The 19,304-nt window shown below is 39.7% G+C and overlaps 1 protein-coding gene across 4 annotated transcripts in view; it reads right to left on the bottom strand.

Moving 5' to 3' along the window:
• Positions 1–19,304, bottom strand: part of cacna1ia (calcium voltage-gated channel subunit alpha1 Ia) — a 213,327-nt gene that overhangs the window by 61,533 nt on the left and 132,490 nt on the right. For all 4 annotated transcript variants that reach the window (XM_023957619.2, XM_078951512.1, XM_078951513.1 and 1 more), the window contains exons 11-20: positions 11,666–11,817; positions 11,376–11,561; positions 9,912–10,029; positions 9,606–9,761; positions 9,351–9,441; positions 8,381–8,535; positions 6,314–7,018; positions 5,724–5,824; positions 1,773–1,896; positions 1,499–1,567 (exon numbers count right to left, since the gene is read on the bottom strand). In XM_023957619.2, coding sequence (XP_023813387.2) covers positions 1,499–1,567; positions 1,773–1,896; positions 5,724–5,824; positions 6,314–7,018; positions 8,381–8,535; positions 9,351–9,441; positions 9,606–9,761; positions 9,912–10,029; positions 11,376–11,561; positions 11,666–11,817 — 1,857 coding nt within the window. The remainder of the gene's footprint in view (positions 1–1,498; positions 1,568–1,772; positions 1,897–5,723; positions 5,825–6,313; positions 7,019–8,380; positions 8,536–9,350; positions 9,442–9,605; positions 9,762–9,911; positions 10,030–11,375; positions 11,562–11,665; positions 11,818–19,304) is intronic.

The raw sequence follows: 19,304 nt of genomic DNA, 5'->3' as shown, positions 1-19,304 counted from the left end.
TTATTATGTTGTTCCCGTGTAGTTTGCTGGTTTCCCTTTGAGTGTTTTGAGTTTTGTAGTTGTCTTGCCTGCTTTAGCAGTGATTTTTGGTTTTTAGTTTGTTTTGGTTTATTAAAGCTTCTGTTCCCCCGGAACCTCCTGCCTCATCCTCTCTACACCTGGGTACTCCCCCAAACCCCACCGTAACATTAACCGGAAGGTTAGCAAATCCAAACTCCTCGAAAAAATTAGTCAGTGAATACCAATCAAAATCTTGAAGAAGAAATTCCTGAAGCTTACCAATTTTGGAACGTTTAGTAGTTTTCAACAGATGGGAATTAGCTAAACAATGCTAATTTACGATCGGAAAACAAAATATTCCCGATTTTGGGGGAATTCTCATATGAAAGAGAAAATGTTTATGTGCAATGTGAAATGTTCTTCTTATGTGTGAAAAATAGATATTTGTCTATGAAACACATAATATTAGAGATCATGTCTAAAAAAAAACAAAAAACACTTGACACTGATTATGCTGCATGGAGGTGGAGGAATGATGGTTTGGGCTGTAGCTACATTAGATGAGAACTTTGCAGTCATTAAATTTTATGTTTTATGAAAAATGTATGAACCAAAATTTGACTGAAACTATTTGATAAATGTTGATAAAACTCAGTGATGATATAGATATGATATGATAGAAAAGCAAGTTTGAATAATAAATATGGAAACAGCAGAACACAGTTGGTATAAATTAAGCAAATTCTTTGAGCTGTTTAAATATCTCATAAACATCATAAAAGCAGTAATAACTGGATTCCCAACATTATTTTTTTATTTTCCCAGCATTCTCACATTTTGGCCAATTTTTTAATGAAGTATTCATTTGTGAATTTCTTCATTTGAGGCTCCAGTCCTGTTATGCAAACGGTTGATTGCAGCACTTTGGGGATGCACAAGATTCCAACCCAGACACGAGGAGTGATACATGCACTGCTGGGCCAGGGGGGGTGACAGGTCCATGACTCCTTTACGGGCTGTGATCGCTTAATAATTGATTGTGGGAGTGCATAATTGATGCCCCTCTCTTGCCAGAGGCTTTCCCAGAGAACAGAGAGAGAGAGAGCAAGACAGAGGAAGTGTGCAAAGCCAGGAAAAAACAAGTATTGGAGCACAAACAAATCAAGAGTTAGAGGAAAAAGACATAGATGAGAGCAGACAGGAAGTAGAGGCAGATATTTAAAAAGGGGAGATCTTAATATAGGGGGACTGATGCGTGGGCTGAGTGCTGGACAACATCTATAACAGCAGACAAACCACTAATTAATGACATTACTTAATTGCTCCATTCTGTGAAGCAACGTGGGAACTGCTGAGAACGAAGGGAAAGGGTGGTGGGAGAGCTGAAGCAGAGTCAATTCAAAGAGACGGACTTACAGGAAGACATAGGAGGAGACAGACAAACCAAAAAATGAGGTTCGTATCTGCGGGCCTCCATTGACAGGCTGTGAAATGTTACCTTGAGAGTCATTTCGCCCACAAAGATGGCAGTAAAGATGTAATTGGATATGGTGAGAAAGACTCGTTCCTGCACAGAGAAAAGCGAGGAGGAGAGAGCGGAGAAGGTTAGAAAGAAGAAATGGGCCAATGAGGAGTTCTAAAATCTCCTTTACTGCATCTTTTAAATGAAAAATAAAAAAAGGGGAATTTATCTTCAGAGAATACAGTGTAAGCACAAAAATCCCTTTCAGGAGCCATACTGTAGCTACGACATGCACTGATGTTGAACTCACCAAACTGCCCTGTAGTATCTTGGGCCTCTCCAGAGCCACTGTTATGCAATTGGAGAAGATGAAGGCCAATACCACATAATCAAAGAGCTTATGGGCAATGATGGTTTGGCAGATCTGTCTAAACCTGCAGTTAGAGGAGAAACACAGTCAATGGTGCATGTAGTCAATTCAAAAAGCTCCCAAACTTGGAATCGGCTCCTGAATGCCAAACCTACACAGGGTTCGGAAAATGTCAAGTCCCATTAGCTGTCACGCACCTGGGTGTGTGAAATTTGTTCTCTGCATTTGACCCATCCCATGGGGGAGCGGTGAGCTGCAGACACAGCCGCGCTCAGGAACCATTCAGTGGTTTAACCCCCCAATTCAACCCCTTTATGCTGAGTGTAAAGCAGGGAAGCATTGGGTCCCAGTTTTAGAGCCTTTGGTATGACTCGGCCGTCGATATGAACTTGCAACTTTCCACTCTCAGGGTAAAAACTCTACCGCAAGGGCACTGAGGACGTTCAAGCGGCCACTTTCATTAAAATGTCTATGTAAACGTGTGTAAATGCCTGTTTTGAGATTCCACGGTCAAGACTTTTTGCATTTAAGCGTAGCTACGCATGTTTTTAAGTCTGTTTTTGGGATGTACATACAAAAGGTGCAGCCATTGAATGCAGGTTAAAAGTGAAACCAGGTCAACATTGACCGAATTTTATTACTAGGAGTGTAACAATTCATTTTAACAACGATTCGATTCAATATTTGAGGTTGCTGATTCGATTCCCTTTTGATATTGGTTCATTTTGAACAATACGATTCACTGACCTAAAATCAATCAAGGACAACTTTAGCAAAAAAATTAACCAGTGTGACTCAGAGATATAAATTTGCAATGCTTTTACATTTGGCACAAAACCTCTTTCAACTGTGAGCACATGCACTAGAATTGGGTAGCTACAGTCCAGAGTGAACACCAAATGCTAAAAGCATGTTCAAGAATGCCCATTTCCCCGGTGTGTGTGAAACATAATGTACAGCAGCTCTCTAAGATCCTGCCAAGTCAATAGCCCTTTCCAGGCCCATGTTGATATTGCTTTTAATTCAAAACTAATCACATTAACAGCACTCTAAAAGGCAGAAAAATGCAAGGTTTTGCATTCCTGTGGGAGAACACAAACAAGAGTTATGAAAGAACCTCAAAATAAAAAAGGGGGGTCAAAAGACACAAAACAAACAAATAGCGTTTTAAAAATCTGACACATGGCGCTGTTTCATGCCAACAAGTAATTAAATGTTTTCACTGTGTCTGTTGGAACGGAAAGAAAGCAATTGAAAACAAACTACAAGAAAAAAATCTAATTTGTTGTAAATAGAACACATTGAGTTATTCAAATGTTTTTTTTTTATTTTTTTTTTTATTAGACTGCTCGGATGTGTCTAGTTTAATCTTCTATTTGAACACAATAGCGGAGTTTCAATAGTGAAATAAATTGTTCTTGCATCAAACTTTACCCCGTCTCTTTTCTTTTTACTGTGTGCCAGTTGTTTGTGTTAGTACACATATTGCATAGGACATATACATGCATACATTCAACTAGGGTAAAAAATATTTGTCTGTCATTAATTCTGCAAGTTACAAAGATTAGAGGTCTGTAATGTTCATCATAGATATACTTCAACTCTGAGAGACAGAATCTAAAAAGAGAATCCATCCCCAGAGTCACATTTTCTGATTTTTTTCGAGTTTATTTGTATTAATGGTGCAGAATATAGAAATTTGATCAACAACAAAAGTTCACCTAAATATTTTGTAATGTAACCTTTGTTAGTACTGATAGAGTTCAAATGTTTCCTGTGGGTCTTTACCAGGTTTGTACACACGGCTGCTATTTTAGTCATCCTCAAGAGCTGTGATGTTTTAGGGCTGTTGCTGAGCAACATGGACATTCAACTCCCTCCATAGATCCACCTTTGGACTGAGGGCCAGACTGGCTAGGTCACTCCAGAACCTTGAAATGCTTTTTACATAGACACTTCTTTGTTGCCCAGGTGATATTTTTGGGGTCATTTCCATGCTGGAAGATTCTCGAGGCTCTCACTGATGGAAGGAGGCTTTTGTCCAAAATCTCACCATACATCATTTGTGTTTTCTTTAGCATCCACAACGCATGACATTTCCACTCCCATGCTATGGAGTGAGTATAATCTCTTCAAGATGTTACTCAGTAATTTCCCCCTCCTAACATGGTTGAGTGGTGTTTATAACGAAGAGTTTCCTTTAGGTCTCATCTGACCACATGAGATTCTCCCAATCCTCCACTAGATCCAGTTGATATCTGGGAAACCTTTGGGTCAGGACGTGTGCTCGTTTAAGCAGGGGGATCTTTAGAGCACTGCAGGAGTGTGTTACCTTCTGTAACCTTTATTACTGTAGTGTCAGCTCTGCTCAGGCCATTGACTAGTCCCTCCATGTAGTTCTGGGCTGTTTCCTCACCATTCAAGATGATTTGTATCCAACCAGGAGATCTTTCGTGAAGCTCCAGGTGGAGGGAGATTGTCAGTGATTATACATTTCCTAATCATTTCTTCAACAGTTGACTGCTTCTCAACAACCTGTTTTTTTTATTGTAGATTGGTTCATCCTAATCTTGTTTAAGTCTACGATCTCGTCCCTGGTGTCCTTTGTAAGTTCTTTGGTCATAGTGGAAAGGTTACAGTCTGACAGTTAAGGGGTGTGGACAGGTGTCATTTGTACAGGTAACCAGTTAAACAGGTGCCAATTATACAGGTAACAAGTGGAGGATAGAAGAACATCTTAAGGAAGACAAAACAGGTCCAGAGTCAGTAGTTTCCATTTCACGTATGTGCAAACCTTTATCGAAATTATAGAAATGTTGGAAAAACCCAATTTCACAACTACACTGCTTAAAAAAAATCTTAATTATGCAAATAAACAAAAAACAACTTGTGCGATAAGTCATTTAAAACCTGGTGACGGATGTAAGCAATACTTTAATTTACAGCAGATACATTCAAGTTTCTGCCACAGCACTGGCGCTCATCATCATCTATGGAAGGAGACGTCAGTATCTTATTCAGGCCATGGAGCGGCAAGCTCCTTTACAAGTAGGAGCGGCTACGGATAAAGCCATTTTGGAAAATTGTGGTTGGTGATTTTACAGAAGAGCTGTGGAACCAACAATTCTGCATGACACGCTCAACTGCTGATGAGCTGTGTGACGCTGTGGGACCTAATGTGGTGCCCGCTGTGCAGTGCCCAAGGCAACCAGTTTCTTCCAAGAAGCGCATCCCCATCGCTATCTACAAAGTGACTCCTTTAATTCGTAGAAGGGTTTCCATTGCAGTTTTGCAAAATATGTCAATTTTAATACACCTCAATAACTACCGCCCCCAAGCACAAAAAATTTTTTTTTGATAAATGCAAGGTTTTTCAAAATTGTCGTATTTCTATTAGGGAAATTTAGTATCGCAAATTGCAATTTTATAGTCAATCAAAACTCAGCTAGTGAAGGACAGAATTTCTATTTGTTAGTAGTAGCTAAATAAATAGTTTCTTCGCCATTATATATATAAACAAATACTTTAGAAATCATAGAATGTGATTTTCTGCATTCTTTTTGTTTACATTCAGTCTCTGACAGTTGAAGTGTATCTATGATGAACATTGCAGACCTCTCACATCTTTTTAAGTGAAACAGCCTGCAGAATGAGTGACTGACCAAAACTTGTTTCCCCCACTGTGTGTTTTTACATATTTCTTTTATGTGCAAATCGATATCCATGCTGAGCAAAGCTGAACAGAAAAAAAAAAAAATATTACAACTATCTGGGAAGTGCAATCCACTTTTGCATTCATTTTCTAAAACCATCAAAAGATCGATGGAAACGTTTCAATAAGTAAAATCCACTGTACATGCCGGATACTGCAGAAGGTTAACCATGGCTTACTTGTTCTGAGGGGAAAAGAGGAAAACAGACCAGTCCTCTCTTGTCTCGCACCAGTCTGGTCTGTACGCCTCCAACATCTTCTGAATGCGAAAGCACAAACTCTGCAACAAAAAGCGCCAATCAAAGCACATCAAGACGCACACAAAACCAGCAGAGACACAAGAACTTCAGAGAAAATGCCTAATTATATTCAATTTTTTAATTATTTATGCAAGTGAAACAGTTATGTAGCATTGACTCAAAGGCTCTTGCTGCATAACCATCTGTGCTGCTCTCTCCCCTTTCTGTCTTCGCAGTCCTTCATTATTTACCTTGTTTGTTCAGAAACAGACTTGTTTACAGTAAAAGCAATGCAGGACTCAGGGGACACAGGTGAAAAGGAGTGCAGATTTATAGAAAGTGCATAAATATCCCACACACAAAGGTTAGTCTGTAGATTCGTTTTTGGGAATAAATGTTTTGTGTTTATTTTGTTTTTGTGTTTCCTCTCAAAATGCTCTCAGTGTCTTGGGGATTGTAACTGAAGTATTAGATTAATTCTTTACTTAAGTTAATTAGTCATTTGTAATTAGAATGAGTAATTTGCCTACATAGTCGATGTCTTCATCCAGGTCCTCGCGGTCTTTGCTGCGCGTGTTCACTTGAGGGAAGACATCAGCCATCAGATGACCTTGGGGATTTGCGCCCCCTCTGTGGCGTTTTGAAGGTGGTGGATGAAGGTGTGCCTGTGGCGTCCTGCCGTTACAGTCTTGGTGAACTGCTTCCAAATCATTACCACCTTTGATGACCAGCTCTCCAGAGAGGCTCTTTTTGCAGTGGTGGGCAGGGAGGGTAATGGCAGGCACTGGGTGGTGTGTCTGTGGAGGCGTGTGCGCTGTCCCAGCAGAGAGCTGGAGCACGTGGGGCAGCTCTAGAGAAAGAGCCCTGCGGTTTCTCCGGGGTGCAAAGTAGCCGGGGAGTACAGGATGGGGAACATGGAGCGAGTGAGGAGCAACAGGAGGAGGAGCAAGGAGAGATTCCTCCTCATCTGGGTGCGAATAGCGGCAACGCCGATGCGTTGAGGATGAACGGGGCCCGCGGATACGGAGGCTTCCGCCAACTACTCCACCTTTTCTGCCCTGGTCACAGCTATAAAAGGGTCTTGCAGAGGTAGGATTGAAGGCTGGACTGGCAGAGGGAGATGACGAGGAGCAAGGCTGGCCCCCCAGGCTCCCCCAGCTGGAGCGACGAGCCCAAATTGTGTGAGGCTGCGGAGGAAGTGGGCGACCCCAATTGTGGTAACCCCGACCTGGATACTAATAGAGAAAACAGCCTGATTTACAGTATATTTAAAATGTATGGGGTAAGAGAAGTGTCATAAGGACACATGGCCACAGTCAAAGTTGTGCATACTTTGAACAAAAAAAAAAATGCAAATAATTGGTTTTACGTTTGACATGTCTTGGATTTGAAATGTCTCCTGTTAGATTACTGTCACAAATATATCATAAGCATTCATATTGAGTCCTGAAACATCTATTCAGCAAAGTGTGCGTGTGTACTGAGCACTTCTAGACAGATCGTCAGGAAAAAAGACACCTCCACAATAAGAACAATCAGCTACTGATGAACAGTTGACATGTTTTATTTATTGATTATTTTTTTAGCATTACTTTATTAATGTTATGTAAATGTAGATCACTGATCACAATAGACATCACCAACCTTCATGTGGCACCTGTGACATCATGAACAAGAGACAGTGTAGTTTTAAGAACAATACTATCCATCCATCCATCCATCCGGTGAATCACCTCAGGGCTCATAGGGCTGCCAGAGCCTAACCTGGCTACTACAATAGAATAAAACAAATACACCACATCTATGGGTGTGTAGATAAAGCTACAACAGAGTAACATCTGCCAAATGCCAGCAAAAAAAAAAAAACAATCAGTAAAGAAGGAAAGTTGGGTATTCTGATCCTACTGACAGTTAGCCTACTTAGCCTTCTAGTTATCTCACTTATTTTTGTTATTTTGTTTAAGCATTCTCTTATCATAATTGCGTTTTTTGATGAAAATTGACATTTTATACCTGATGAGTGGTATACCTGCTGCTCTTTTTTGGTCTATTTTTCTACCAATTGTGGGTCTGACACAATCAGCGGATGCATCAGATGTCGCCTGGCAACAACAAAATACAGCTAGAGATCGCTGTTATTAATACCTGTTTTTTTTTGTATTGTTTTTACAGAGCTACAAAATCATTTTCCTATTATGGGATCAATAACATCCAAATAAGTTCTGTTTTATTTTTGTTTAATAAATGAGCCTCAATACGCACACACACTTTGTTGTGTTTCGTGACTCGATGGACATGCCTATGACCCTGTGACATATTTTTGATAGTAAGTAAGAGGGGAAATTTTGTTTTCAAGACAAGGGAAAGTCATATTCAAATCAGACATATTAAATGTAAAACTAAATGTTCCATTCATTTTATTTTTTTTGCTAAGTATTTTTCTTTTTACAGTCATCTTATTCCATAGAAATTGCTGTTTCAAAAAAACACTCAAATCAAAACCAATGTGACATCATTTTGGACGTTTTTTAAATTTTTTTTTTACAAAAACTTGTCAACTGGTTAAGAAGGAACTAGAAACATTGAATGTCACTCACAGCAGCCTTCTTCTCCATGTCCGCCCTGCCAAGAGAAATGGCGCTGTTCTTCCTTGAGCCAATCGCAAAGGTCAACCTCTCTCCAGGAAATAGACCAGCGGGCAGCAGGGACAGGTCTAGGTGTCCATTAGGGGTCAGTGTACAAATTTTTGGGTCTGTAGCAGAAAAGGAAAAAAAAAAAAGGAGAGATAACACCTAAAATGAGCCGTGGTCGTAAATGAAAGAAACAAGAAAGAGGGATGAGAAAGAAGCTGTCAAATGGGAAAGATGGAGTTTGAAATAAATCCCTCGCCTCCCATTGTGTTCCCTCTGTTGCTGCCGTGAAACGAAAACTTCTTCATCACTGAACACAATAAATGTCCCGAAACTAATTTCTTCCTAACTTTAACAAAAAAAAAAAGTATCAAAGAAATACAAAAAAACTCACAGAAGTCAGCATGGCAGTCACAACACAGCACAAAAGAAGAGGACGGTGGTTTATCCTTTTCCCGAGACTGGGGCAACATTAAGATTCCAAACGGGCTTTTCTCCACGCTGACATTTAAAAGGTACATTTGAGCTGGAGAACTGTGATCAGGCGCGTCCCTAATGTGCCATTAAATGCGGCTTCATATTGCCGGAATATTTTGTTGGTTCACTTCGGCTATAACAGAGGATGGAAAAGTGGCATATTTAATGTTTAATCAGCTTGCAACACATTTTCAGCTGGAAAAATGCTCCTTGGCAAGTATTGCTATGTAAATGAAACAGATTTTATTTTTATTGCCGGAGGTCCAACAATTCAGCTCCTATCTTCAAATGCTTTCCCTCCCGATTGTGACATTCTAGTATCGCGCACTTGACATCAGGTAATGCATTTCATATTCACCATTTGCCAGATTTTTACAAATTTTACTTTGGAGGTTTTGTGAATTTTGAAATGGACATATCAGTTTTGCCGTGATATTGCAGAAGATAGAGGCATTCATACCTGACAGATGCAGGGAGTCCTTTTGCTTATCATTCTCATCAAAGTTACAGGAGGACCTGTCATCATCCGAGTAGGAGCGGTTTGCATCGCCCTGCGGGGGGGCAGCGAGGGAAGAGGTGCAGAGACAGAGACGTCGAGAAGGAAGGAAAATGAAGCAGACCCCGAGAAGAAATAGGAAGGAGTGTGGAAATAATAAGCAATTACTTGCTGACCTAAGTAGGAACTGTCAAGAGAGGAAGGAGGAAGATGTCTCACCTCAGCTTGAAAACCTTCAACCAGGATGGCGACTAGTAAATTGAAGAGCACGTAGTTTCCAAATGTCATAAGTGCTACAAAGTAGAGAGCGGCACAGGGGGAGGTTGATGCCATGCCATTGTACAGCACCATATTCCAGTCTTCCTGAGTCAGAATCTACACACAGAGGGGAGCACAGACTGTATTTTTGGTGCGCGTACAGGACAGTCATATCATAAATCCATTTAATAAGGCCGTCTCAAGAAAGTGGGAGTCTTTTTTTTTTTTTGAAGGGGGGGTGTATTGTGTCAGTCCAACTATAGTTACCTGAAAGACTGTGACTATGGCCCAAAGCAGCGAGTCAAAGTTCTTCCTGTCAGGCACCGTGTCTCCAGCATCTGTCTTCAAACTGAACTTACAGCCAAAAATGTGCATCCCCAGGATACTGTGATGTGAAAAAAAAAACAATCAGGACGTCATTCACACTGACTGTTAAAATGCAGAAGATGTTGCGATTTATTTAAGAGCATATTTGAGGAAAAGCTCAAAGGTTAGAGCATAAATTCTTCTGATGTCTCTAAAAAATGTGCTGCTTTCACAACATCTGATTTTAGTGACAACAAAATGCATCTTTGCACAATTTCTGTTTGTGCAAAAAGTATGCTTTTTTTATTTAGTTAAATTATATAAAAGGGTATTTACAAACAACCTCCAGCAATATACAGTCACAAAGCTCCAAATATAATCAAAACAAAAAAAATTGTTAAAGTTATACAATAACAGATTCACAGATTAAAACAGTGTGAAGCTTTGGGTTATTCGTTTTGGTATTATAAAGATGTTTTACATAGCAGACTGGGATCAATTTTCATTTTATTCTTTTATTTTGGAATATAAAAGGCCCGTTTTCTTGATCATAGAATGTGTGTAAGAATTTTATTTGGTATTCATTTGTCAATATTGTAAAAAAAACAAAACAAAAAAAGAATCAGTGAGAATTTATAGCAAAATGAACTTCATTTAAACACTTTTTGTAAAATCTGTTCTCTATAGAAAGAAGCTCCTAATTTTATGCACAAATAATAAAAATTAATATATCAATTAAAATGTTATATTAGTTAATGAGATTTCTGTATGGTAATTAAAATATATATATATATATATATATATATATATATATATATATATATATATATATATTTGCGTTGTGTATAAAAGACTCAAGCACACTTCCATAAATTAAGCTAAATTAGACTACTTAGGATTTTTTTTTTAATGTTTTTATAGAACACATCATAAATAAACACAAATTTCTACATACCAGACAAAACTTTTAAAACTTTCTTAAAAAGTAGTTGTTGCTTTGCATGATTCAATATCTGTCGTCACAAGCACATGACAATATTTATAAAAAAAGAACCAACTCGAGTCTATTCGATTATTTGATTTCACAGCTGACAGTGTGAAATAATGAGGGTTACTGACAACTATAAACCTATTAGTGTGCTCCCAATAATAACAATAATTACAGTTGGTTTTGTCACTGGTATGCGGCCCACAATGGTGTCTAATTTAGCAGATAATCCACAGTTATAGACCACAGAGACTGAATGTACTTTAAGGCACTAGGTAGTGGGAAAGAAATCTCAGCTTGGACAATTTTGGAACATAAAAAGGAGAAAATTAGGCTGCACTATTAATAACTGAAAGTCAGTAGTGCTATAATAATATCATAACGGCAGTAACAGTAACTGAGTTTCTCAAGCAGTACAGAAGAGATGGTAAATTTACCTAAAGATGAAGATGAAGAGCATGAGCAGCATACAGAATGTGGCCACATTGTCCATGGTCTTCATCAGCACGACAAGCTGTCGCCTGAGCGCCGGCATGAACCGCACTAGCTTGATGACCCTCAGCAGTCTGAAGGTCCTCAGCACCGACAGGCCTCCGTCTGCCTGCCCGATGATCTCACACACGCTGACGTTTGTTTCAGTGTCCGAAGAATAATGGAGAAAGCGGGAAAAATTATGAAAATTACAGCAAAAAACACGACTTTATGTTTCCGCTGTTACTATGCAGACCTGATGATCACAATGATGCCGTCAAATATGTTGTAGGGATTCCTCAAGTACTCAAAGAAACCGAAGGCGGTGAGCTTGAGGACCATCTCCAGGGTGAACATGCTGGTGAAGACGATGTTGCAGATCTCCAGGACGTTTGTCAGCTCCTCTGGCTTGGGGGTTCAGTCAAAAAAGCACCAGAAACAAAAAAAAATAAGAACGTTTACCACAGGTACTATAATCACCCTCCCCCCCTTATCTGTCATCCTTCTCTCTTCTTTCCTCCTTTTCTTTTCCGTCCGGTCCAACAAAAAATATTTACAAATATAGTTAACATGAATAAAGTTTAGCTGAAATTACAAAAGGGGTTTATTTAAATATACATCTGGTGTTTCATAAGATTCATAACCCCTGTTGTAAAAGTAAAATATGTCCAGCACAAAAGGATTTCAGCTCTCATCTGGTTGCTTAGGTGTTGGACAGGACAAGTTAAAAAAAAAAATATATAAAAAAAAGTTATCACATGAAAGTTGATCAAAAAGTATCAGACATGGGGTTAAATAGAAAACCCAGCTGAGTGGGACATAAACAATCTCCAGTCAGGGACTTGCAATTTCATCTGCTTGTATCAAAAGACACAGGAGATGCAGTGATAAACAAACAACAACAAAACATTTGTGACGGCGTCACATCCGTGCGAGCTAAAAAGGCAGCCGCTCAAAGTGTCGATCTCTTGAAAAGTGGGTTCGCGTCTACAAGGCAAATCAAATAAACATTCAGATAGCAAACAGCCGAAAGGGAGGAGCAGGGAGCGAGAAATAGGGAGAAGAAATTGTGTTTTTTAACACGGCGATGTATGAGAAACTGTAAAAAGGAAATCGGGCATAAGCAAAAATAGGCAGGAAATTAGTGTAGATTATCTGCAAACACGCTCAGAGAAAGAACCTGTTATCTGGAGTTGGCAACAGCGAGCAAACATGTATGAACTGCTCTATAAGAAGCAAACACACAGTCAATTGTGGATTTTGTTATCCATTTGTATTTCTGTGCACACACTTTATTCAAGTTTGCTTTGTGTGTGACTGAGTGTGGCATGCTCGATATGGATCAGATGCTTTCACTGATACCCCCTGTGAGTTTCTGTTTCAAAGCCAGCGGAGAAAAAGGCCAACTCGCCTTGCCAAAGTTAGCAAACCATGACAGGGAAAAACACATTCTTATCCCTCCCTCCTTTAATCCGCTTTTGCTCCAAATCTATCCCAGTTCCCCTTGTTCTCTGTCCCTTTTTTTTTTCTTCTCTCTTGCTGAGTCTCATTATCAGGCAGTCCCATCTCTTTCCAGTCAATATTCTGCAGTCGATCAGGCAGAGCGGAGCAGGAGAGGATGGAGGGATGAGGAACGACAGTGGATGGTGACAGAAAAGTTAAGGAGAGGAGACGAGGGCAAAACAAGAATTAAAGGTGAAGATTATGACTATAGGATTGTTGGAAATAAAATCATTAAGCTATCTCTGTCTGATGATCCTATTTTGGTAAGTTTACCACTGAAAACATGTTTTGAGAAAGGCTAACAACAAAGGAGGCATTTTGATTTTGATAAGAGGCTTTTTGTTATTAACATTAAATATACAGAACTTTAACTGTTATAAAACGGAAAATAACGAACTAAAAAAAGATTTAAAATGAAGTTTTCTTATGTAGTTAGACGCATCGCTCCAATTCAGGGCAGGTCTGCAACCTGCAACTCCGGAGCTGAGTGGGGCCCCTCTATTGTGGACCTCTAGTTATAGAAAACGAAAAAGAAAAGTTTTTAATTTGAAAAAGTAGCTGTGAAGGAAAAAAATAAGCAAACAATAAAATAAAGTGATTCAAACTTTATTCAACTCCTTTTGAAACAGTGGAATGACAGTATCACAAGTCGAGCCAAAACCTTTCAACATATTTTTGTGCGCTGTGTACTGCAGAATTTCAAATGGAGGTCAGTAACCACAAACAGAATTAAGGCACAAATGATTTTAAAGCAGATTCTTCCCCTCCCCCCACCAAATTCAAGGATTTAAGTGTGACTTATGATTAAAAAAATACAGTAAGGGTCACTTTATTAGCTCTGGTTTAATTTTAGTTTGTTAGATGTACAAACCTCTGGCTGAGATGCACTACAAAAGGTAAAATACTTCTATATTACACAGGGTGTCTTTTATTTTGAAAGGAAGTCATGTATACCTTTATCGAAAGTATTTCATATTTTGAAGGGAAAAAAAACTATTTTTTCTGTGTATTTATGCTTTTTTTATGTAAAACTACAGGGCCCTTAAAGGGACATTAAAGAAATGGAAGGAAAAAAACAAAAAAAACAAACAAAAAAACTAACGGGTGAGTACAATATACTAACTAATAGCCTCCGATGATTTTTGGGTCACTGCTAGTCGTAAATGCGTTCATATTATTTTCTGTGAATATCCGTCGATGCAGCCATTAATACAAATACAAAATGGCTTCAGATGGTCATAAGAATCCAAATGGATATAATTCGGCCCCTTTACAAAGTGGCGATGCAGACATCTGGCTCTTCGGAGTTCAACACCCTGTAGGTCAGGTTCTTGTAGAATGAGACGGACATGTTCTTTCCTTATGTGCAGCCCATTTTGAATACACTTTACATGCATCCACTAATATCCATTAAGTTATGGGTGATCTTATTTCTTCCTAAATAAAAGTGGTAACCTGATATAAACTGGTGTAACCCCTGCACCGCAACAAACCACATAAAACTCATTTAAGATGACGTTCAGAGAAAGTTTTATTGTTACGGTGACCAAGCAAAGCGGCAACTTCTTTGTAAGCAAGTCCGAAAGCAAAGTAAAACTCAATTAGCTCACGTAATGTCATTTTCAGGTAACTTGTGAAAATGCTTCTGTGTGCAAATGACCAGAAATTGCAAGATACTAACCAGTTACTTACTGGCGCCCACCACTTAATATGTTCTGCTTACTAGTTAGTAACGGGGGCACACCTGTTAGTATTCTTTTTTTTAACTTCAATTTTTTTTCTTTAATGTCCCTTTGGGGGTTCAGTACAAACAACCAATACTTAATATATATAGTATACTGGCAACATTAATATAAATACAAATAAATCAGAATCTTAATTTTTCTAAAGGTTGGGTTGTGGTCAGTGAGACATCGACCCAATTGGCTCATTAAGTTTTGAAGGTTGCAGACCCCTGCTCTATAGGTCAAAGGATCAACACAGAAAATGAAATGTAATGCTGTGAACTGAGCTTTGACACCATGGATGAACTCAGACACAGCACCATCATCTCTCCACCCTTCATTCTCTGGTGTCTGATCCTTCTCACCTACCTTTCCTTCTCCAACCGCATGTTTCTCCTTGCTCCGTGTTCTTTCCTGTTGTGTTTTAAGTTGTTCCCGTGCTGCCCGATCTCTGAATTTTTCATGATCTGCTCGGGAACAGACGTTTCCTCATCCTGTTCTTTAAATATGTAGCATAACTGCTGCTTTAATATAAAGATGAGGCTTTGAGGGTCTCTTACGACTGTGTACAGGAAGCTTGTTGTCAAACTGAATTTATTAATAATAGTTATCTGTGGCCAAACTTAAAGAGAAGCTTCTTCTGGAATGGGAACACACAAAACCAGTCTGTGAATAGAAAAATAGAAAAATGAAGCCGACAGCTGCCTGATCGTTGCGATTCTTCATGTTTTGGACCTCAACGTTTGGTGTTTTAGATCACACTCCCAAGAGTTAACCCTCCTGTCGTGTTCGGGTCAAATCTGACCGTTTTACAACTTATAATACTCATAAATATTATGTTTTACATCTGATTACCTCAAGACCTTATGATATCCTTCACATTGTGTACTTGAACATATAAAAGTGATGATCACCTATTTCATTCAATTTTGAGTGTTTTAATCAACCTTGTTACACCTGTGGTGTTCCCGGTCAAAAGTGACCGTCATAGGAAATGAATGGGTATCCAGAGTAAATTCATTCAACATACAGAAAACATCCCCATACACACTGCCCCAGCTCACACACACACTCTCTCTCACACACACACACACACACACACACTCTCACACACCCACACACACCCACCCACCCCCACACACACACACACACACACAATTTCTTTTGTGGGTACACATGTCTTTCTGCTTATGTGCCGATCCTCTCACGTGAACCAACTTCCTAATGATACAATGTATCATATGTTTACACAGACTAGACAGGTGTCTTTTATGTGAACCCATTTCTTTCCCACGCTTCTGTACCTATCACACGTGAACCACACCTTCCAGACTAATCAATGTATCATTTTTACACAACCCCATACTATATATAGCTCGATGTTTGCCTTGCATTCCTTTTACTCTGAGCACAATGAGTAGACGACTGAAGCGTTTTTCTGTGGAAGAGGTTCTGGTCCAGGTTCTTGGGCATGATGAAGAGGGCACTGAAATTGAACCAGAGATAGAGGAGGATGTCTCGGAATTGGAAGACATCACAGATTTTGAACCAGACTCTGAGGAGACTGACCAGTCAACAGATGGAGAGGGAAAGGCACCTGAAGAACAGGCACCTGAGGAAACATTTCAGTCCAAAAGTGGACACTTGCTCTGGTCATCATCCCCCCAGGACCGAGGAGGTAGAGCGAGAGTGGAAAACATCATAAAGATGACACCAGGACCAACGCGTTATGCAGCATCTCGTGTGGATGACATCAAGTCCAGCTTCCAACTCTATTTACCAGAGTCCATTGAGGGAATTATACTTGAGATGACAAATCTGGAGGGGAAGCGTGTGTTTGGGGACACCTGGAGAGAAATCGACCTGGTAGACCTCCAAGCCTACATAGGTCTGTTGATTTTAGCTGGAGTGTTGCCAGAAAAGGAAGCGTTGTGGCCTCTGTGCCCCTAGAGACATCAAAACGAGCCTGACATGCTGCAAATGTAATCCTTATGTTTGCAAGGCCCACTCTGACCTGAGTGTCACATGCCACTCATGTGCATGAATACACACACAAACACACACACACACATACCCACACACACCCTGTTGAGTTTGGTGTTTGGTTTTCCATTTATTTTTTGTATTATATGTTCATTTTGTAGTTCATTTTCAGTGCCCAATTGTATTTTCACTGATGTTATTTAATGTTTACATCTACAAATTGTCGTTAGACACTACTTTTAAATGTTGTTCTCAACTAAAGAATGTTGAATAAAAAAATTGGTGGTGAAATTTTTTTTGTGTGCTAATTTAAGACCAGTTAAAACAGACCGGTCAATTTTGACCGGGAACACTAAAGTAGGGGGCTGAATGCGAACACGACCGGAGGGTTAAAGGCCTACCCCATGCAGGGCACAACTGCACCCTTTCATTAGTGTTTCTTATTTTTATGTTTTATTCTTCTGTCAGTCTGCAGAAACTCTGCTGGAAGAGAAGCTGAGAAGGCACACAAAGAAAGAATAGCTGTGCGTGTGTGCATGCAAACGCCTGTGGGTGTTTTTGTGCACACGCCCACTTTGAAATGCACACATACACACACACACACTTGCTACAATCACAGGGAATTGAGTTAAAACTGCTGCGTAACTGCAGTCTTCCTCACATCCCGCTTCTATCCTCCCCAAGAACCCCTCGTTTATTTTTAGAGACAGAGATGAGAGAAAGCAACTGCTTTGTGTGCTGTCAAAGACGGAGCCAGTGAATCCAGGGAGAAAGGGGGGTGGGGGTGGGGGGGTGGAAGTGGGGATACAGAGGGTAAAACTCAGGAGATGGAGAAGAGTCAAAGAGAAGACGAGACACTGGGATGTGGTGGGAAGGAAGGAGATAAGGAACAAAAGATCAAGTGGAGAAAACGTGCAAAGCAGATTTAAAATAAGGAGAAAGAGGCAGAACTGCAGTGACAAAGGAAAAATAAGACGCATGATATAAGAGAAAAATTAAATTAAAGACACACTCCAATGAAAATGATGTTTTTTGTTGTTTTTAACATGTTCTTTTGACATGTTGACATAAATAAAGAAAGTTAAGCTTTACATTGCATTTATGAGTACTTCTTAATTAGGTCTGCACAATAAATCGCAAATTTATCATCACGCTGTGCAATATGCATATTGCAAAAGTCGGCAAAAATTGCAATAAATGGCAACCTTACATGTGTTAAAAAAATCTTATGCCAGCTTGAATTTTTAATGAATCAATAAATCCCTTTATGTATTTGAGCGATTGGATGGTCCTTTACATCATTGACCAATCAGATGGAGCCCTATTATGATGCCCCAATTGAATTCTATGACTTCATGTTCTTTGTGATTTCATGTTTATTATAAATTTACTGGAGGAAGCTAATTCAGACGCCTATAGTTGTAGTATTGGACTATATAAGTAAAATTGATTTGAATTGAATAGATGCTCCCCTCCTATGTAGACAAGTGCCACTTGGAGTGTAATTTAGGTTATGTTGAGCCTTTTTTTTCAATTAAACTGTTACAGTGAAATGGAAATTATGTTTTTGGTTGTTTTGCTATTTGTTCATATATCCCAAGTTATATCATCATCGCAATATTGATCACTAATATTTCAAATTGCGAGTTTTCCTCATATCTTGCAGACCTAATTTTAATTCAAAGCATTGTGAATCAGTAGCATAAAAAAACAAAAAAATGCCATTTGAAAAAGCTTGTATGTGTATTTTCAAAGCTTCAACAAAAGGACACAAGCACCATGCTCTGCTTTATTCTGATGCATCCACTTGCAGTCAAACAATCCGTGATTGTTTTTACTCGTCCGAGCTGGCGTCTGTCTGAAAACTGTTCAATACTGTTCGCTGTTTTTGTTTCACCAGTATTGTTAGCTTGTGGTTGTGAGGGGCTGTAAGCTAGGGACAGAGCATGCATCCAAAGGGGGAGTGGTGGTGGGCTCACTCTGCACCAACAATCACAACTCAGAGGAAAACGACAGATTTTTTTAAATTTAGGCTAAAAGCGGCATGTTTGTTTGTTTTCCCTTTCGGCTTTTCCCATCAGGGGTCGCCACAGCGAACGAGTCGCATGGTAAACTTGGCAATGTTTTACGCCGGATGCCCTTCCTGACGCAACCCTCTCAAAGCAACCGGGCTTGGGACCGGCACAGAGGTAGAGAAGCGAACAGGGAGCAGCCCGGAGTCGAACCCTGGTTCCACGGATGGAAGGCGCCGCAAACCAGCACGAGCTAAACCGGCTCCCAGGCTAAAAGTGGCATAATCATGACAAAAAAAACCCCACTGATTACACTTTGAAAACACATCAAAAGAAGATGAAGTGGGACTTTAAAGCGACCTGATTTTGTTATGTTTACCCTCATTGCCTCTTTGGAAGATATTTTTTGTGCTGAATAAAGAAAATTAATTTCTATGGCAGCCCCCCCCCCTCTATCAGGAACCCGCTTCGTCAGCTTCTGAGGAGCCTGGCCAATGTTAAAAGCCAGCTCGGTGTTGTCTGTCGCCAGGCTAAATGTTTATACCTCTGCTAAAAAACTGCACGGCCCCGATGCTCCTCTCCCACTCTCCTCTGTCTGAATGCCATCTGTCATTATAATATTTCTTTCTATTGATTTGTCGGGAGTGAGAGGGGAGTGAGAAAAACGATTACG

The sequence above is a fragment of the Oryzias latipes genome, chromosome 8 (genome assembly GCF_053564925.1).
Source record: "Oryzias latipes strain Hd-rR chromosome 8, Olatipes_Hd-rR_3.1".
Lineage (NCBI taxonomy): Eukaryota > Metazoa > Chordata > Actinopteri > Beloniformes > Adrianichthyidae > Oryzias > Oryzias latipes.
This window is presented reverse-complemented; position numbering and strand designations above follow the sequence as displayed.